The sequence below is a fragment of the Mesocricetus auratus genome, unplaced genomic scaffold (genome assembly GCF_017639785.1).
Source record: "Mesocricetus auratus isolate SY011 unplaced genomic scaffold, BCM_Maur_2.0 Super-Scaffold_100004, whole genome shotgun sequence".
NCBI lineage: Eukaryota > Metazoa > Chordata > Mammalia > Rodentia > Cricetidae > Mesocricetus > Mesocricetus auratus.
Genome location: NW_024429189.1, coordinates 78,407,357 through 78,427,134, shown reverse-complemented (window position 1 = coordinate 78,427,134; position 19,778 = coordinate 78,407,357). Strand labels below are relative to the sequence as shown.

At 35.9% G+C, this 19,778-nt stretch overlaps 2 protein-coding genes across 2 annotated transcripts; one reads left to right on the top strand and one right to left on the bottom strand.

Moving 5' to 3' along the window:
- Positions 1-11,744: 11,744 nt before the first annotated feature.
- LOC101833299 (olfactory receptor 4K3-like) lies at positions 11,745-12,677 on the top strand. Its single transcript, XM_005064796.2, has one exon. It carries the CDS (start codon positions 11,748-11,750, stop codon positions 12,675-12,677), a length of 930 nt encoding a protein of 309 aa, XP_005064853.1. The 5' UTR covers positions 11,745-11,747.
- A 64-nt stretch (positions 12,678-12,741) lies between these two features.
- On the bottom strand, positions 12,742-17,592 carry LOC121140289 (olfactory receptor 4F17-like). Its single transcript, XM_040744983.1, has 2 exons — positions 16,596-17,592; positions 12,742-12,773 (listed from the first exon to the last, which is right to left on the bottom strand). The coding sequence occupies exons 1-2, from the start codon at positions 17,590-17,592 to the stop codon at positions 12,742-12,744; spliced, it is 1,029 nt and encodes a 342-aa protein (XP_040600917.1).
- Positions 17,593-19,778: the final 2,186 nt, after the last annotated feature.

Below are 19,778 nucleotides of genomic sequence, written 5' to 3'. Positions count from 1 at the left end.
CTAAAATTAGAGTCAAAAGTCTAAAAAGGACCAGAGAAAGAAACACACTTTGGCCCCGAAACCAGAGCCAAATCTGACCCTAATTCTGAGCAGAAAACTAACCAATCCTTGAGCAGGAGCTCTAGCCAATCTGGGTTCAGCATTAAAATCTGAATAATCCCTACCCAGAAAGCTCTATATAAAGCCTGTGTCTGTTCATCTTGTAGCTGTTCACACTACCAGGCTGTCCTCTGCCACTCTGGCAGAGGGCAGCCACTCCCCTAGATCCTTCCCTCCCAATAAACTCCTTCAATGAGCTTTGTATGAAGACCTTCTTTTGTGGTGGAGGAGAGTGAGCAGGGCTGTAACACTTCTGCTGGGGATACCATTCCCTGGCATAGGGGAGTTGTTACACTCTGCTCTCCACTCTCCAGGAGTAGAGATGAACAGTAGCAACTTTGCTGGGGAAACCTTCTCCTGCTGGAGCAAAACTGCTACACTGGGCAAACATCCCCAGCTGGAAGACCCTCTCCTGCTGGAGCAGAGACCATAACTGGGAAGCCTTTCCCTGAGGCAGGGCTGTAAGCTGCTATGCTTACCGTAGCCTGTGGTGGTCCTTGGATCCCAACCTCCAGGATACCTTTTCATTTGAACTGTGTGACAATATTCTGTGACTCCTGAGTGCCAGAATACCTGTCCCACCCGATCCGACCAAAATGCCTACAATAACTTTATCTTCTTTGTTAAAAATCAGGAGTTTGTAGGTTTGTGGGACAATATCAAGGTTTTCAGTTCAATTCCACTGGTCTACCTGTCTATTATTTTGCCAATAGCAAGTTGTTTTCAGGACTATTACTTTATAATAGAGCTTGAAGTCAGGGATGGAGATGCCTCCAGAAGTTGCATTACAGTACAGGGCTGTTTTGGCTATCTTGTGTTTTTTGTTTTTCCATACAAAGTTGAGTATTGTTCTTTCAAGGTCTGTGAAGAATTGTGTTGGGATTTTGATGGGAATTACGTTGAATCTGTAGATTGTTTTTGGAAAGATTAGCCTTTTTACTATGTTGATCCTACCTATCCAAGAGCATGGGAGATATTTCCATTTTCTGGCATCTTCTTTAAATTCTTTATTTTAAGACTCAAAGTCCTTCTACAAACGTATTTAACTTGTTTGGTTAATATTACCCCAAGATATTTTATGTTGTTTCTACCTATTGTAATGGGTGATGTTTCTCTGATTTCTTTTGCAGCCCATTTGTCTATATATAGTAAGGGTAGTGACCTTTTCTTTTAGTTAATTTTGTATCCTACCACTTTGCTGAAGGTGTTTATCAGCTGTAGGAGCTCTATGGTAGACTTTTTCCGGTCACTAATGTAAACTATCATATCATCTACAGAAAGTGAAAGTATGACTTCTTTTTCCCAATTTGTATCCCCTTGATCTCCTTTGCTGTCTTATTGCTCTAAATAGAACTCCATGTACAATATTGAAGAGATATGGAGAGAGAAGTCACCCTTGTCTTGTTTCTGATTTTAGAGTTATAGTGTTGAGTTTCTCTCTCCATTTAGTTTGATGTTGGATGTTCGCTTGCTGTATATTGCTTTAGTTATATTCAGGTATGTTCCTGTTATCCCTGATCTCTTTAGGACCTTTATCATGTGGTTTTCTTTTGCAGTTTGTTTATATGGTGAATGATATTGATGGATTTTCATTTGTCAAACCATCTCTACATCTCTGGGATGAAGCCTATTTGATCATGTTGAATTATTTCTTGGGTTCAATTTGTTGAGTATTTTTGCATCAGTGTTCATGAAGGATATTGGTCTGTAGTTCTTTTTTTTAGCTGTGTCTTTGTGTAGCTTGGGCAACTGAATCCTTATAAAAAGAGTTTGGCAATGTCCCTTCTGCTTCTATTTTGAGGAGTACTGGTATTATCTCTTCTTTGAATTTCTGGTATATTTCTGCACTGAAACCATCTGGTCCTGGCCTTTTTTGTGATTTATTTTTGGGTATGCGCTGTCTATCCAGAAAATTGTACATTTCCTTTAGATTTTCAAATTTTGTGAAGCCATAGAAATAAGAGGCCCGGACCCTTTTCTCCAGTAATAGAAATAATTAGATTAGCAATTATGGGGTAAATACTTAAGTCAGAGGTAGCCAGTAAGAAACCAAGCAAAAGGTCAATAACTTCATAATTAATATAGTGTCTGGTGTGTTATTTGGGGACTGCAATGTGGCAGAGCCCAGGCAGATGGCAGGGGGGGCGGAGCAAAGTGACAGACAAGAAAGGCTACACTCAGTGGGGAAAGTTTTCTTCTATGATTTTGTTGAATATGTTTTCTGTACCCTTGAGCTGTATTTCTTTACCTTCTTCTATACCTATTATTCTCAGGTTTGGCCTTTTTAGGGTGTCTCATATTTCCTGGATATTTTGTGCCAAGAATTTGATGGACTTGAGATTTTCTTTGGTCAATGACTGTATATCTTCTAGTGAGAATTCATCACCTGAGATTCTATCTTCCATCTCGTGTATTCTATTGGTTATATTTATATCTAGTTCCTGACCATTTGCCCAGCTTTTCCGTTTCCAGCATCCCCTTATGCTGTGTTTTCTTTATTGTTTCTCTTTCAGGTTTCATGCCTTGAAGTGTTTGAATTATTTCCTTCACTTGTTTGGTTGGTTTTTCTTGGCTTTCTTTAGATTCTTTAAGAGATTTGTTTATTTCTTGAATTTTTTTGGTTTGTCTTTTCCTCCATTTCATGTATTTTTGTTTCTTTTTTTCTATTTCTTTATGGATTTTCTCATTTCCTTTTTAAGGGTCTCTATCATCTTCATAAAATCCTTTTTAAGGTTCTTCTCTTCTGCTTCATCTGTGTTGCGCTTTTCAGGTCTTACTGGTGTGGAGTCCCTGGATTCTAGTGGAGTCATATTGGTCTTTCTGTTGTTGAGTGTGTTCTTATACTGTTACCTTTCCATCCCTTCTTTGAGTGGATGCAGGTGGGGTCTCTCCCTCTCTTCTACTATTTTGGTGTCGTATGTGAGCCAAGACTTCAGTGTCTGCAAATTTGAATGGTCTGGCCTCTCTTGGTATTTTCTTCACTCAAGTGGAGGGCATAGGATTCCAAGACTCAAGTGGAAGGTTGAGAGTGGAGGCTAGAGGGCATAGGGCTTAGGGGGCCAAGAGTGAGTTGCGGCCAGGCTCAGGGAAGTCCTTCCTGCCAGGGTGGGTCCACTCTACTCAAGGAGCAGACCCAGGAAGATCCAATGAGGGGATGATTACAGGATTTGAGGCCTGAGCAGAGCTCACACCTACCCCAAGCAGAGGGCAGTGGTCAGAGTGTGGAGAGGGGGCCAAGAATGAGTTGTGGTCAGACTAAAGTGGTCCTTCCTGCCAGGTCAGGAGCACTCTATGGGAGAATCAGGTCCAGGAAGATCCAAGGAGAGGGTAATGGCAGAGTTGGGGCTAAGCAGAGGTCACACTCACCTCAAGCAGAGGGCAGAGGGTTGTTGTTTTGTTCTTTAGGTTACCAAGGTTCCCATGTCTCCATAGTTCTAGATTGCATCATCACACAATGCTACTCTCTATTCTGCAGTTTCTGTCTGTTTTCTCAGGCTAGACTGACTTCCTATTCCTTTGAAAGTCAAAACATTATGGTATATAGAACATTCCTTACATTTTTTATGTGAAAGTTATTTTGACTGTTCATTTGTTTCAAGATGTTGAAACATTTGGTTTCACCTATGAAGAAGGAAAATTTCCAGGTCATAGCTCCATTACAAATATTCCATGGGTTAAATATGGTTCAAGATTCTATTTGCTGAAAAATGCCATTCTTAAATTTTTATTTTCTAAAATCATTGGCTTATACGCAGAAATTCAAATTCTGTTGTAGAAAATAAGATTTTAGGGATTATATTTTTCAGCAAAAAGAAAATTGTGGCTTATTATGGATCACATCTTTAGAATTTATGTTACTAAAAAGAAAATGATAAAATGTCATGTTCATCCAGGGACGTTTTACCAGTACAGTTTCCACCAAGTTCATTTGGGACTCTTAAAAAGATTCTTGAGTTCTTAGAAGGATGTACTGATTTCATTATTAAATTTGCATTCAGTGAAGGGGTTTTCCTGCATCTTACATGCTGATTATATTATAATAACCAAGGGCCACGTGTGATTGATGAGGAAATATTTCCATCACATTAACTTTAAATTCAATTATTAAAATGTGCTTTTCATAAGCAATTTTTACCTTGCCTGTTTCTTTAAAAAATCTTTCTACTTAGTGGTGGGAATCAAGGCGTTGAGTTTAAGCACAGATGCACTGCTTGATCCTAGATGTATTCAGAAAAAATCTGGGCCTTTGTTTTTCTGTTTTCAAAGTGGTACAACCCAGGTGACAATACTCAGAGTTTCTATATTTCTAACAATATATTTTGCAACTCCTTTTTGAAAGAAATACCTAAACTAAGTTTCACTCAGATTTCAGAAGCATGAGCACACACAAACACACACACATACACACACACACACACACACACACACACACAAAGAGTGGGGGGAGGGAGAGAGAGACAGAGACAGAGAGAGAAGAAAGAGACAGAGACAGAGAGAGAGAATGCTAGATTTTGAGGGACAAAATAATTGTATAAAATCACTAAATTCTAGATAGCAATGTGATTCCTCAGTAACATTATTTTCAAAATGCAATAATTATTACTAGTAGAACACTGTTAAGAAAGGTTATTCTTTTCATATTAACACATGCTAATTATTGTAATTATTTAATACAAGTCTTCAGGATTTTCCATTTGTTTTCTGGAGAAAAAAGAGTTTCTATATTTCTAACAACATATATTGTTAACTATGGGAAGCATTTAAACATCAATAGAACTCTAACCTGTAGTTGCTTGTAGTTATTAATCTCTATTTTATCATTCCACTTACTTCTTTCATAATCAGAAGATTCAAAAGCAATTTTAATAGAAATAATGGTACACAGACCATCTTATATTTTCTTTTGAAGTGTTAATATTTCCAGGAGATCAGGTTTTATATGAAGTGTCCTGCTGAGCAAACTGAGTGGCTAATGATAAGCATCACGTAGCAATCAGAAGTCCTTGGAGGATCCAGAAATATACTGAGCTTGACTGGGGAGAGTGACTCTTACAGTTACAGAGTCTCCTGGCCCTTGGAGGTAACATGGTCTATTCCTGAGTTAAGTGACATTGCCATTGCCACAATTATTTGGATTATTAGATAATATTACCAACTCACCCAATCCAAGTATGATTGCTAAAAAAGCAAAATTAATAAAATAACAGAAATTATAATTTAGATATATTGGTCAAGCAGTAAATGGTAATGTTCAGTTTTTTTGGGTTTTTTTGTTTTGTTTTTATGAGACAGGGTTTCTCTGTATTGTTTCTGAGGCTATCGGTCCAGCCCAGCCTCGAACTCACAGAGATCTGCCTGCCTCTGCCTCCCGAGTGCTGGGATTAAAGGCGTGTGCCACCACCGCCCGGTTGTAATGTTTAGTTTTGATAAGAATAAAGCAGCTTAAGACATCAGTGTCCAGTATGTGGGGGACATATAAAAATTCCTTGACCTGTATTAATAGTCTCAGGTATTATTGGTTTCTATTTTGCAGCTTTAATTAGCAAAAACACATTAAAGTGAGCTGAAATAAATAAGGATTCTATTTCCATCTTACTTAAGAAAATAATTCTTCAGAAAAATTTTAATTTGTACATTACTTTTTTTAAATCATGAAATTTTTTGAGGAAGTCTACCTAGTCACCAAAATGGTGCTATTGCGAAAGATGGATATACAAAAGTATTACATGATTCAAAGTACTATAGTCTATGTCTAAAATAACAATATACATTATGCATTGCTAAGCTAGCTAGAAAGAGCACATATAAGTTTTGGTAGTGTTTCTTTTCCCACTTTTCTATCCTATTTTCTCTTCAATTTACAAATTTATTGCTTCATGTAAACCAATATTTTATTAATTACATTCACATAGATTCCAGAAGGGATATCTATTAATATTCAGTGTTGTCTCATCTGCAAAAACATGCTGACAAAGTTACATTCGACATATGTATGTAAATTTTTTATTTTATTGCTTTAATTTTTAAATAGCTTGCTTCACATGTCAATCCCAGTTCCCTCTCCCTCTCCTCATCCCGCACCCTCCCCACCATCGCCCCCAGCCTCCCACCCTATCCCCATTTTGCATAGGGCAGGGTCCAGGCACTCCCCTAAGAGTCCAGGCTGAGAGGGCATCCCTCTTTGTGTTATGGACACACGCAGTCCGTTTGTGTGCCAGGGATAAATACTGATCTACTGCCCAGGGCCCCATAGGTTGCCCAGGCCTCCTCAGTGACTCTCACACTCAGGGGGTCTGGATCAGTCCCATGCTGGCCTCCCAGCTGTCATTCTGGGGTCCAAGAGCTCCCCCTTGTTCGGATCAGCTGTCTCTGCTGGTTTTGCCAGCCCATTCTTTGCCAATTTTCTCATTGCTCCTCTCTCTGTCATTGTGTTCCAGGGGTTCAGTTCAGTGTTTAGCTGTGGATGTTTTCCTCTGCTTTTATCAGTCACAGGATGAAGGTTCTAGGATGGCATATAAGTTAGTCTTCATGTTCATTATCAGGAATGGCTATTTAAGGTAGTCTCTCCACTATTGCTTAGCTTGCCAGTTGGTGTCATCCCTTTAGATCGCTAGAGATCTCACTGGCGCCAGATCTCTCTTCAAACCTATGACTCCCTCTATTATAGTATTTCTCATCCTGTTCTCCACCTATTCTGCCCCCCACTCAAACTTCCTGTTCCCTCATGACCTACTCTTTCCTCCTCTTCTCCCCCTCTCTTCTTCCCAGCTCCCATTCCCCCCATACACACCTCCCGCCGTGTTCCCACTCTGTCCAGGAGATCTTGCCTCATTCCTCTTCTCTGTGGTACCATGCATATCTCTCTTAGTTTCTTTCCTGTTTCCCAGACTCTCTGTCAATGGAAGTGCAGACAGGAACTATCCTGATCCATGTCTAAAATCCATATATGAGTGAGTACTTACCATGTTTGTCTTTTTGTGACTGGGTTACCTCACTAAGGATGGTTTCTTCTAGTGCCATCCATTTGCCTGCGAATTTCAAGATTCCATTGTTCTTTTTTTCTGCTGAGTAGTACTCTATTGTGTAAATGTACCACATTTTCTCTATCCACTCATCAGTTGAGGGGCATCTAGGTTGCTTCCAGGTTCTGGCTATTACAAACAATGCTGCTATGAACATAGTGGAACAGATATCCTTGTATGAATTGTATCTTTTAGATATATGCCTAAGAGTGGAATTTCGGGGTCCTGTGGTAGACTGATTCCCATATTCCTGAGGAATCTCCATACTGATTTCCAAAGTGGGTGTACAAGTTAACACTCATACCAGCAGTGGAGGAGTGTTCCTCTCTCTCCACATCCTCTCCAGCATAACATATATGTAAATTTTTATATCCAAAATGACATGGATTACTGATAATTACATTTAGATATGCTGATTCAAAAATCACATATATAGGAAGTTTAATTTGTGATCAACTGAATTTATTGTAACTCCATCACAAGTGAAATTGTATAGAGAGGTAAACTCCCAAATTTTCTGAAATCAGTATAAGAATTGCTTATATTTCTTAGAAGCAATAGTCATTGAATCCAATTCACACTGCTAATATCGCATACAATTTCAGAGTACCCTGAACATCATTATCCACATGATCCAGATTTGACACAGATTTGCCACGAATTGGTGACTTATGTTCACAGTATAGTTTTTTGTTTCTTTTTTTTTCAGGTCATAACACACATTTTACCAGAGACAGTCTCTTAACTGTAAAAGAATTAGCCACTTTGATTTTGTACATTCAGAAAGAGAGGAGGCAGCAGAAAGCCTGTATCTATCCTTATCACTGAAGTAAATAATTTTGAAAATTTTTTTAAATTTATCAATGCTGGGATGGCACACAGCAGACTCTACTTGTCTCTCTATTTCCACAAATATACAGTACTGAATATCATTCTTAATAGAGAAATCCCCAAGGAATTGTTGCTAAGATAAATACTTCCAAGATCTTTATTTTGGTCAGAACACAAATAGTCAAATTACACCTATTGCGCAATTTCTGGAAGTGAATATAGGTCCAGCTGAGGGGAAGATTGTTTCTACACAACAGGAATAATTTCACAAACACACATTAGATTGGAAGAGAACAGGCGCCAAAAGAAAATGTGAGTTTAGTAAGTCATTACTCTGATAACCTTCGGTAAGTTAATTCTTTAAATATTTGTAGGTGTCCCTTTTTTTTTTACCAATACCCACTTTGTTTTAGATGAGTAGTTACTTTAACTTCTGTCTTCTGTAGAGTCCAAATACCATGTTTGCTCTAAATCTACTATTCCATGTATGTTCAGTCCCACATCAGAAAATCAGCATTCTTCATATGATAATCCATAAGAGTAGTATCCTGCTAACACTGTACAAACACTTGATTTAGCTTAATAAGACAAATAGTTTTAATCCAAAGAGTGCATAGTATATAAGATACCATTCAGAATGGAGATGGGAGTAAAAGTGAAGCAAGTTAAGTGAATGTTGTGGAAATAAGATGAAAATAGTCTGCAAACTGTTGTCTGATAGAAAAAAAATTAGCCTCTCCCAAAGATGAGTCTCATAATTCATTGATAAATGTACAGTGGTCAGTTATGAAACCTTATGCAATAACAAAAATGGATTCCAGAAATAATTATGTGCATTTGTGCATATATATGTATGTACACACATACAAACATATATGTAGAAATAAGAATCAAGGAAAAAGAGGCTAGCCATTTGAGGGGTAGCATGAGAATAGCACATGAGGTTGTTATTTGATAGTGATTTGAGGAAGAAATGGGGAGGGTTAAAATGTTGGAGTTCTTCTTCAATTAAAATATTTAAATATTAAAATATACATATAAGCAAAAAACAAAACTAATAAAAAACCAAACACATAATGCAACATACAAACAATCAGTCTGCTAGCCATGCAAACTATTAGAAACTACTACCCTTTAGTCATGATTGTCTATCCCATGGCATCTCTTATGTTGCATAATTGTGACTACATTTACAAATACAGAGAATCAAATGCTGAGACTATTACAGAGTTTAGCACTTTTATATAAGGGAAATCAAAACACACATAAAATTAAAAATTAGATGAAAATTATTAGTTTGCTTTTATTCTCATAAGGTTATTCAGTTTGTTTCTTCACATTAATTTTTATATTTATTATTCATAAGCCAATATTAAATTTTCTAGGAGAATTGGTACTAGATGCAAGAATTATAGACATGCTTTAACAGATTAATTTACTTCATTACATCTTTGAAAATACTGACAGATCCTGAGGAAGAGAAGAGAAGGGTAGAGTAGTTCTTATGTTCAAGAAAAGCAATTTGCATGTTGCAAGTGCTTTTTCCATTTATATATTTCATAGATGCTGAATAGGCATAAATCAACTTAAGTGTAAGCAGCAAGCATTTTAAGCACAGGTGATTTTATATATCTATATTTATATGAACACTCACATATATATGTGTTTTAAATATGTGTCCATATATAAAATATGCATGTACAAATATATAAATATATTGAGATAAAAATCACATATACAAATATATATATATATATTTGTAGAGGTATATCTTAAATAAATGTTCAGATGAACATTAAAATGATTGGCTGTAACTTTACAAACAATATTGTTTTAAGATACAGTAGAAAATATGACTCATGAAACAACTCACATAGATATTAGAAAGGTTTAATAATTCCTGTGTGTATATATTATTCATATATTCACAACACATTATTAAATTGAATGCATAACATTCTTTAAGCTACTGTCATCTCTGGCAACATTTTTTCCTAGCTTCTCAATCATCCCGTGGATTCAGAACAGTCTGAGCAACATCATTAAAACAGGTCTGTTAAAGCATTTTTGTTCCTATGTATCAGAATTTAGTTGTAAGATACTTTACATTCACAGAGGTCTGATTCAGTAGTGTCCTACATCTATACTTCTAGAAGACACAATTTAAAAGGTATTATTTGAGACTTAGTTTTGCTTTGCAGAAGCAGTTCCAAAGGATGGTTTGGTACAAATAAATGCTTTAAGTAAGTCTTTTAGTAGTGATACAGCTCCATTTTGACTGTCAAAATTGAGCTCAACAAATCTAATACCATTAAGCATGCTAGTGGCTCAATCCTATCCAAAGAGTCACAGCCAACTAAGGAATTCTATGAGTGGGAGAAGAAGGATACTGCAGGATTATCTAATATCAAATGGTCAGTCCTGAATATGTATTTACAAGTAATGTTATACAGACAGAAAAGTTTGTATATGTACACAATGAAAAATAGATGGAATGAATTTCTTTTCTTTTCCCTTACATTAAACATGGATCCTCTTCTCATATAATATATCCTGGATACAGTTTCACCTATCTCTATTTCTCACACTTCCTTTGCATCTCCTCTATCATCTGAATCCGCTCCCTTTAGGGATCACTAGAAAAGAACAGGCTTCCAGTTGACAACAACAAAACATAAACTAAAATATAATATAAAATAAATGCCATCATATCAATCTTGGACTAGACAAGCCAACAGAAAAATCAGATACCCCAATTGAAGGCTCAAGAATCAGAGACTCTCTCATTTACACATCAGGAGTCCCATAATGCACTAAACTGAAAGCATATACAGAGGACCTGCTGTGTGGTCCCATGTAGGCACCATGCTTGTTGCTTATGTCTCTCTGAGTTCATCTGAGAGTTGTTAAGTTAATTTAAAGGGTCTTTTTCTACTCATGCATTTGAAAGAAAAGAAAGTTCAGTATATGGAAGAATTTGGTGGGATGAAATAAAGGAAATTTATTGTAATTATATTGTAATCTTAAAAATTAAAAAGAAATAATCAAAAAACAAAATAGAAAGTTCAGGTTGGCATGAAACTTTTTCACATGTGAAATAATAGATAAAATAAATAAACAGAAATTCTTTGCTTTTTAATCAGTGTGTTTTCCTGGGCTATTTGATAAATCTCTTTAAGCCGTGTGTGTTTACTAATCTGTCATCATGCTCATATAACAATTGAATGTGTTACCTGATGTTTTCAGACATTCTTGTTGTTCATCCTTACTCAACCCTTCTCAGTCCTCAGCAAATAGGAATGTAAAAGAATTCTGATTATTTTGTATATCATTTCCTTGTTCATGTGTTGTAGGATAAAATAAATAAGACCCCTATTTTGAAAAACATCAAGACACTTACTGAAGGGAGCAGAAAGTGGGCAATGACTATCTGTCATCTGGCTTGTCTACAAGCACCCCGCTTATCCTTTGAGGGGGATAATTGCTGCTCACTAGAAGAATAATGTCACACTCATGCAAGTCTGCATTCCTGTAAAGGAATTTCTTGATAGAGCTCGTGGGTAATGGTCATATATGACGCTTCTTTTCATGACAGAGTTGCTCATGGCTCATTGGCTCTCTTTGGGCAGCAGTGTCACTCATATTTGGATTACATTTCTCCTTACATTTATTTATTTATATTCAGGTAAATTTCAAAGTGAATGTCAAATTATACACAGGGAGTATATTTCCTCATATGACTTGTTGATAAGCTGCCTTTCGTTGTAGGTTACTTCTGGAGACACACTGGGAAAAATGGATGGAGGCAATCAGTCTGCAGTGTCAGAATTTATACTTTATGGGCTTGCACACTCCCAGACTAATCAAGTCTTGCTCTTTGTGTTGTTTTCAATACTTTATCTGCTCATTGTGTCTGGAAACATCATCATCATGGTCTTAATTACTACTGACCGTCATCTTCAATCTCCCATGTACTTCTTGTTGGCCAACTTGTCCTTTGTTGATATGTGGCTTTCCTCAGTTACTACTCCTAAGATGCTCTCAGACTTCCCAAGGAAAAACAAGACCATTTCCTTTGTAGGCTGCATGTCTCAGGTCTTCTTTGCCCATTGCATTGCTGCAGGAGAGATGGTACTTTTGGTGGTAATGGCTTATGACCGCTATGTGGCCATCTGCAAACCACTCCACTACTTCACCATTATGAACCTGAAAAGATGTATTGCATTGGTGTTCATTTCTTGGACTACTGGCTTTGTGCATGCTTTGAGTCACCTGGTAGTGATTGTGGAGCTGCCTTTTTGTGGTCCCAATGAAATAGACAGCTTTTTTTGTGACATGCCATTGGTGATTAAGCTAGCTTGTATGGATTCTCATGATTTGGATATTCTAATGAATGCTGACTGTGGGGTTGTGGCTGTAACTTGCTTCATTGTGTTACTCATTTCCTACACATATATCCTTACCAATGTTTTCCAGAGTTCCAAAACTGGTGCTTCTAAGGCTCTGTCCACTTGCACCGCCCACATCACAGTGGTGATGATCTTCTTTGTGCCCTGCATATTCATTTACGTATGGCCACTCAATATTATCTGGTTGGATAAATTTCTCGCTGTATTTTACTCTGTTTTTACACCTCTCCTAAACCCAGCAATTTATACACTGAGAAACAAAGAGATGAAAAATGCTATGAAAAGATTCATAAGCAACTACCTTAGTTCCAAATGAATTCCCTAATATCTAGAAAAATAAACTATTTACTTCAAATAATGAGACTAACTATGAAATATATTTAAAAGCAGGAAATAAAATTTGTACAAATTTCTACATATAGATATAATTTGACATTTTAAAAGAGAATGTGAGATTTTACTGTCCCACCAGGAAAACATTGTGAATTCTTCAACGTAAATCTACACACAAATTCTCTTGGTGTACAGGAATACCATTAAAATATTCTTTTATGTCCTTAGTAAAGTTTAGCTTAACATTTATTGAGCAAACTCATATGTTTATCTTTGTGGATACTGTCTTATTTGTAAGTACATGCACAGTTCTGTTGGTCAGCAAAACTGCAGACATCTCTTAAACATTCAAAAATTGTTTTTAATTGAAGGGATCTTTCTGTTCTCAGCATGACAAAAATGGTTCTGTTAGGGCTTGTGCTTCTCTCCGGTTCCCTCTGCCTTGCTAAAATCCATTAAATTACACTCCTAATCTTGCCACAATGGTCTATTCCCTTATTTGATCACACTTCCTCTTATTGTGGCTAATGATGAAGGCCCATCTATCAAAGTATTGTAGTCCAGCAATTAAAAGCTCACTTGGGCTGGCCTATTAACATACTCAATTAAAATTAAATACATCATCCTAACAGGAGATCTCCCCCTTTTCCTTTATCAACTGCCATTTTCCTATAGGCCATGTTTGTCTCCTCTCTATCCAGAGGTCCTCCTTTGTCTCTCAGGACATTATCTGCCTAATGACATTCTACAGGAAAATATGCAAGAAAGAAATGTGCAATAAACTACTACAGAGATTGAATAAAATATAATCAAGCATGAAATACTTTCTTGCATATTTTCCTGTAGAATGTCATTAGGCAGATAATGTTTATTAATTAAGTTCATTATTACTTAATTTATAGTTCATTTTCTTCACACGATATGAATCATTGGTCTTTGTTTTCAACTTTTAGACTTATCTACCTTTTGTAATTTCATGGCAAAACTCTTACTACTAATTTTAGTTTACTAGGTTCATTCCCAGAGGGGGGAAAAATCACATTTTATTTAATGATCATTTTTGATGGTTTTTATGTCCTCATGCTTTAATTTTTACACTCATTGTTATTATTGGAGTGTATCACTGATCCTCATATGTTCATTTCTTGTTATTGGCAGATTATTCATTTATTCTGTCATTTTTTGCTTTATCATAACAGAAATTATTTAGTTTCCTTTAAGTGTGACATGAAAAGTTGCTGTGGCTATGGATGATTTTTCTTTTTCTACGGGCTCACTCTCTGGTTCTACCATTGAAATTGACATCAAGTACTTTATAGTGCAAGGGTGATATTTAAATGCAGTTTTATCTTGCATATATTTTAACATTTGAAAATATTTCTTGTAAGTGTGATTTTCATCTTATGTTTAAATGATATGTCTAAAACTTTCTAATTTTCTAATTGGTTGCTGAGTTCATGAAAGCTATATAATGTACATATAATAACCATTGTTATTTATATATAGAAATTATTAATATTGCATTATTATTCATATATTTACTTTTTCTTTTTAGTTACTCTAGTATGACATCAAAATTAATTATAGATATAATTTTATTAGAAATATTTACTAAATTTATGAATTATTAAGATTTCAACACATGCTTTAAATTGTACATACAATTTTTAAACAGATTCACATCTTCAAATCATTTATAAATTATCCTGTGAATGATGAATTGATACAATATGTCTTTTTCTACATCACACAGTGATTGCACTACATTATTAATAGCTCCTTTATTTTACCATTGATTAGATGCTGTAATATAATAAACAAGTCTTGTCCTATGTTCAGTATTCTAGTGGATATTTCATACATTTTTTTCACTTGAATAGGCACAATTTTAACCCTTTTACTATCTGAATTTCCATTTCTATTCACTTGTTCAGACAACAATTGGTTTATCTAAGTTAATTGTTACTCAGAGTATGTGATATTCAACTTTAGCTTGCTCTATGACAATCATGGGGAAGATTAAAAGTTGCTATTTTTAAAAATGTATAGTCTGCTTTACTTTTGTCATGAAATTTAGAATTCTTCATTATGATAGTAGAGCATGTACATATTAGAACATACACAGATATAAACATTTACACATAAATGAATACATTCCAATTGTATTTAATAATGCCCCAAATGAATATCTACTAAGACTGAAATATATCATGTCCCTGAAGCCAATTCTGAAATACTAAAGGGTGAAAACTCTTGACTACATTAACATGGCTGAGTAGCATTTCTATCATAATATTATCTAATATTCACTGAATGGTGAAAACATCACATATTTATATTGTCTTATGTGTTCCTGCTGTTTCATTACTTCTCATAATAACCATATGCAAGACATATCATGACCTACTTTTTATTAATGTGGGAACCTAATTTTTTTTTTGTTTTTTTTTGAGACATGGTTTCTCTGTATTGTTTTGGAGGCTGTCCTGGAACTTGCTCGATAGATCAGGATGGTCTCGAACTTACAGAGTTCTACCTGCTTCTGCCTCTCGAGTGCTGGGATTAAAGGCATTCGTCACCAAAGCCTGGTTTCAAACCCAATCTTATAAAGCTAATTAAATACCCATAATTATGTTTAGTAAGGTTAAGTGGAATTAAATTGAGCCTCTTTTAATTTTAAAGTTCTGCTAATGGAAAATGGAAGATGTATATAAGTGGTATATTTTGTGTCAACATGGTAAGAGGCTGGGACACTCTTAATTCTATTTACTGTCTTTCAACCAATTGCTGTATATCACAGGATTTCAAGTACCTTAAAGGCAAATAATGTTGGCAAATTCAGTTTTGTATCACACCTGATAATGAACTAATAAATAATGTCTCATTATAGTGCTAGGAACCAAATCATAGATGACTAGCAGGTGGGAATATTCTTTATGAATCTCTGTAGTTGTCATGTAAATTCTTCTGACTGTACACATTATTTTAGTAAGGTAAATTGTAATTCTTTTATTATGCTTTTATGGAAATGAGCCAAATAGCATTTTCTTTAATGTAAAACATTCCAGCTTATATCTTTTATTATCTCAAACTCAAAAATATTCAGTCTTAATTGTACAGAAATAATAACATAAAATAACTTAATTGTTCTGAAAGTTAATGAGATGGTATTTGCAGTTAGTGTTATTAATTTGGAAACAATATAAAATATAAGGTATGATCACATAGAATAAATGGGGGCAATATTAAAACCTTCTTTATGAATTACTGAGTTAAAAATCAGAGAGGGAGGACTGATGATCAAAGGGATTAAGACTGGGCTGGTTTAACCCTCAGAAACAGCTGACCAGACAAAGGTTAACTCTTGAATCCCAGGCATCAGCCTGGGAATCCAGCATGGGACTGATCAAGACCCCCTGAATCTGGGTGTCAGTGAGGAGGCCTAGGTAATCTATTGAGCCTTGGGCAGCAGATCAGTACCCATCCCAAGTATACACACGGACTTTGGACTCCCATAGAACAATGTGAGGTGCACTCTCACCCTGAACTCTTGGGGAAGGGTCTAGGCCCTGCCCTATATGAAATGACAGACTATGGACACCCCCATGGAGGGCCTCACCCTCCCTGGGGGAACGAGGGGGATAACGGGGTGGGGGGGATGGGGGGAGGGCACGGGAGGAGGGGAGGGAAAGGGAGAGGGACCTGGAACTGACTTGTGAAGCAACCTTGTTTCTTATCTAAATTTTAAAAAAAAGAATAAAAAAAAGAAAAAAAAATAGATATTACAATTGTCATAAGGTGTGCTGAATAGTTTAATAAATTTATTCTTTCATTATCTCAATCTCATGAATATAGAATATCTAAGGCTTTACCCAAAAGTTTAAATTCCATTGTCTCAGACGTCTCATTGCAATTTTCATCTCTGTGTTCCTCAATGTGTATATAATGGGGTTCAAGAGAGGAGTGACCACAGAATAAACCACAGCAAGGAATTTATCTAATGACTTGGTGGGAAAGGGCCAGGCATAAATGAAGATACAGGGTCCAAAAAACAAAAGAACTACTGTGATGTGAGCAGTCAGTGTGGACAGAGCCTTAGGTGATCTATCAGAAGGGCGGCGCTGGATGGTCATTAGAATGATAGTATAGGAAATGATGAGGAGAACGAAAGAACACACAGTGAGTATACCACTGTTGGCAAGGACCATGATGTCTAATCTATATGTGTCTGCACAGGCAAGTTTGATTACTCTAGGAAGGTCACAATAAAAGCTGTCAACTTTATTGGGACCACAGAAGGGTAAGTTCACTGCAAAGGCCAATTGGCTCACTGAGTGTAGGAAGCCAACTCCCCATGCAGCAACCACAATACCAATACATACATTGCTACACATAATTGTAGTGTAGCGTAGATTCTTACAAATTGCTACATATCTGTCAAAGCCCATGGCTATGAGGGTCACCAGCTCACTCCCACCAAAGAAGTGAAGGAGAAATATCTGTGCAAGGCAGCCCTTAAGAGAAATGACTTTGCGTTTGCTGAAAAAGTCAGCAATCATCTTGGGAGCTGTGACAGAGGACAGAGACAGATCTATGAAGGAGAGGTTGGCCAACAGGAAATACATAGGAGAGTGGAGATGGGAATCAGAAGTCACAGTTATGACAATAAGAAGGTTGCCAAACACAATTCCTACAAAGAAAATAAAAAAGAATGCAAACAGAAAGATCTGAAGTTCTTGAGAATCAGAGAGTCCTATTAAAACAAATTCAGTTACCACAGAGTGGTTTGTTTCCCTTGTTGATTCATTCCCGATGAGAGTCTCTGCATTTGCCTTGGAGAAGACAATGAAAAAGGGTTCAGAGTTGTTATATGAAAAGTCTACCCTCAGCTCACCCATTAAGGACTTGCTGTGGTCTATTGCACAAAGCCCTGAAACTAAACGTCAGAACTCATATTCTTACAAAAGTACATTCTTGCTTGCTTTGTTCTTTTGATAGGCAAGGATCCAACATCTCCATGGTTCTAAATTCCATCCTTACACAATGGTTCTCTCTGTTTTGCAGTCTCTCTGCAGTCTCAACCTAGACTCACTTCCTTTTCCTCAGAATGTCAAAACACTATGATGTACAGGATATTCCTTACAATATTTGATGTTAAAGTACTTAGGAGAAAAAATTGCCATAATGAAACAAAAGTTGTAAAGTAGAAAGATAAAAATAAGTAAAAAATGTATGATTTATAAAAATTATATAACACCATAGGCATGTATAACATAAAAGACAAAGACAGATGTTTATGATAATGTCTATCTACCACTTTCTTAGGAGAAAAAGAAATTTTCCAAAAAGAATTAAATGTTTAAAAATAGGTAGGACAAAGCTAAGGAAAAATGTATGATTTAAAATAGAGAGGATGAAAGATTCCTATTGGGGAATTCTAAGGTAACCTTAAGAAACTTCAGTAAAGTTTTTGTGAGAAACAATGTGAATGAATTTAATTGAAGATTAGTTTGTAAACAGATTCTGGAATTAGTAATGTGATTTTTGTGTCATTAATATGGAGAATGGTGAATAAATAGTTTATTTTGTTGACTCTAGCCTTAATATGATTTCAAGAGGGAGGTAGTGGAAGTAAAACTAAGAAACAGTTTGAAGTCTAACAGTCAATAATAACTACAAGCTGTGGTTGTGTGAGCAGGAAAGGCAAAACATTGAAGAAGGCCCAACACATACGCCCCTCTAGTACCTGAGAGGTGAGTTCATCAACTAGAAGTCTGCAGTAGGATATGTAGTGAATGATTTAAATACACCACTTTGTGACCACATTGGATGAACAGTGCTAAGAGGATTAGGTATAACTATGATAAGCTGCTTTCTAGCACATAACATGAGGCATGTACCTGATAATTTATAGCTGTTACTAGAGTACACAAAACAAAATAAAACAAAAAAACTTGAAACAAACAAAAAGCTAAAAAACATTAAAAGGAGGCAAGAAATTAAAAATGTTTTAAGTTTTTATTCTGAGTAAGCAGGAGTAATGTAACATGTTTAACTTTGATTCTAATTATAGTGAACACAAGGGATTAATATTCAGCATTCCAATTTCATTTAAGAATATGACTATGCAGAAGGAATCACTGGAGAGTGGACATTGACTGAATGTGTAGAGGCATTGTTTTGACTACCTTGCAAGTTAGGTACTGAACAATGATATTTTTCCTGGCCTAAGGAAAAATTTTAATTGTGTTTCTAGAAAAGAAAAAAAACATTGTTTGAAGTAAATAAAGTGGCAGATAAAGTATACTAAGAGCCAATGGTGACACATGCCTTTATCAGAGCACACTAGAGACAAAAACAGGTAGATCTTTGAATTCAAGTTCAGCCTGGGGTGCTGAGTGAGTTCCAGGATGGCCAGGACAACACAGAGGAACCCTGCCTCACAAAAATCCCCAAACCAAACAAAAACAAACAAAAAAGGAATAATTTCCTTACTAAGAGACAGACTTGATAAGTAACAGGAAAGGTGATACAACAGACATGTATAACGCAAAATACAGTGATGAACATTGATGAATACTGTCTTCTGAAAGATATAAAAGCATAGAGAATAATATTTGCCAAATTTCCTGGGAGAGTGCTGCTATTTGTTATGAAGATTTATTAAGTCACAACTCATTTTGCTTAAAATTTATGTTTCTCTCTTTATTTTCCAAATTTCTTTCCTTACCTCTGCCTAGTTAAGCATCAAATTACTGTCTACAATGTCCTATGCAAACTTACTAGTTTTATTTTTTCCAAATAGAAGGACAGAGCTCATCATAAAATAATTGATGAAACTTCTTTAGTTTGTATCTTTTTTTTTGGTTTTTCGAGACAGGGTTTCTCTGTAGCTTTGGAGGCTGTCCTGGAACTCACTTTGTAGACCAGGCTGGCCTCGAACTCACAGAGATCCGTAGTTTGTATCTTTTTATCCCAATAAAAATATAATCATATTAGCACTGACAGCACTCAAGGACAGGATTCCTATTGTGATATACACTACGGTGTGGTTACTTCATTAATGCCTTTTTCTCAAATCACA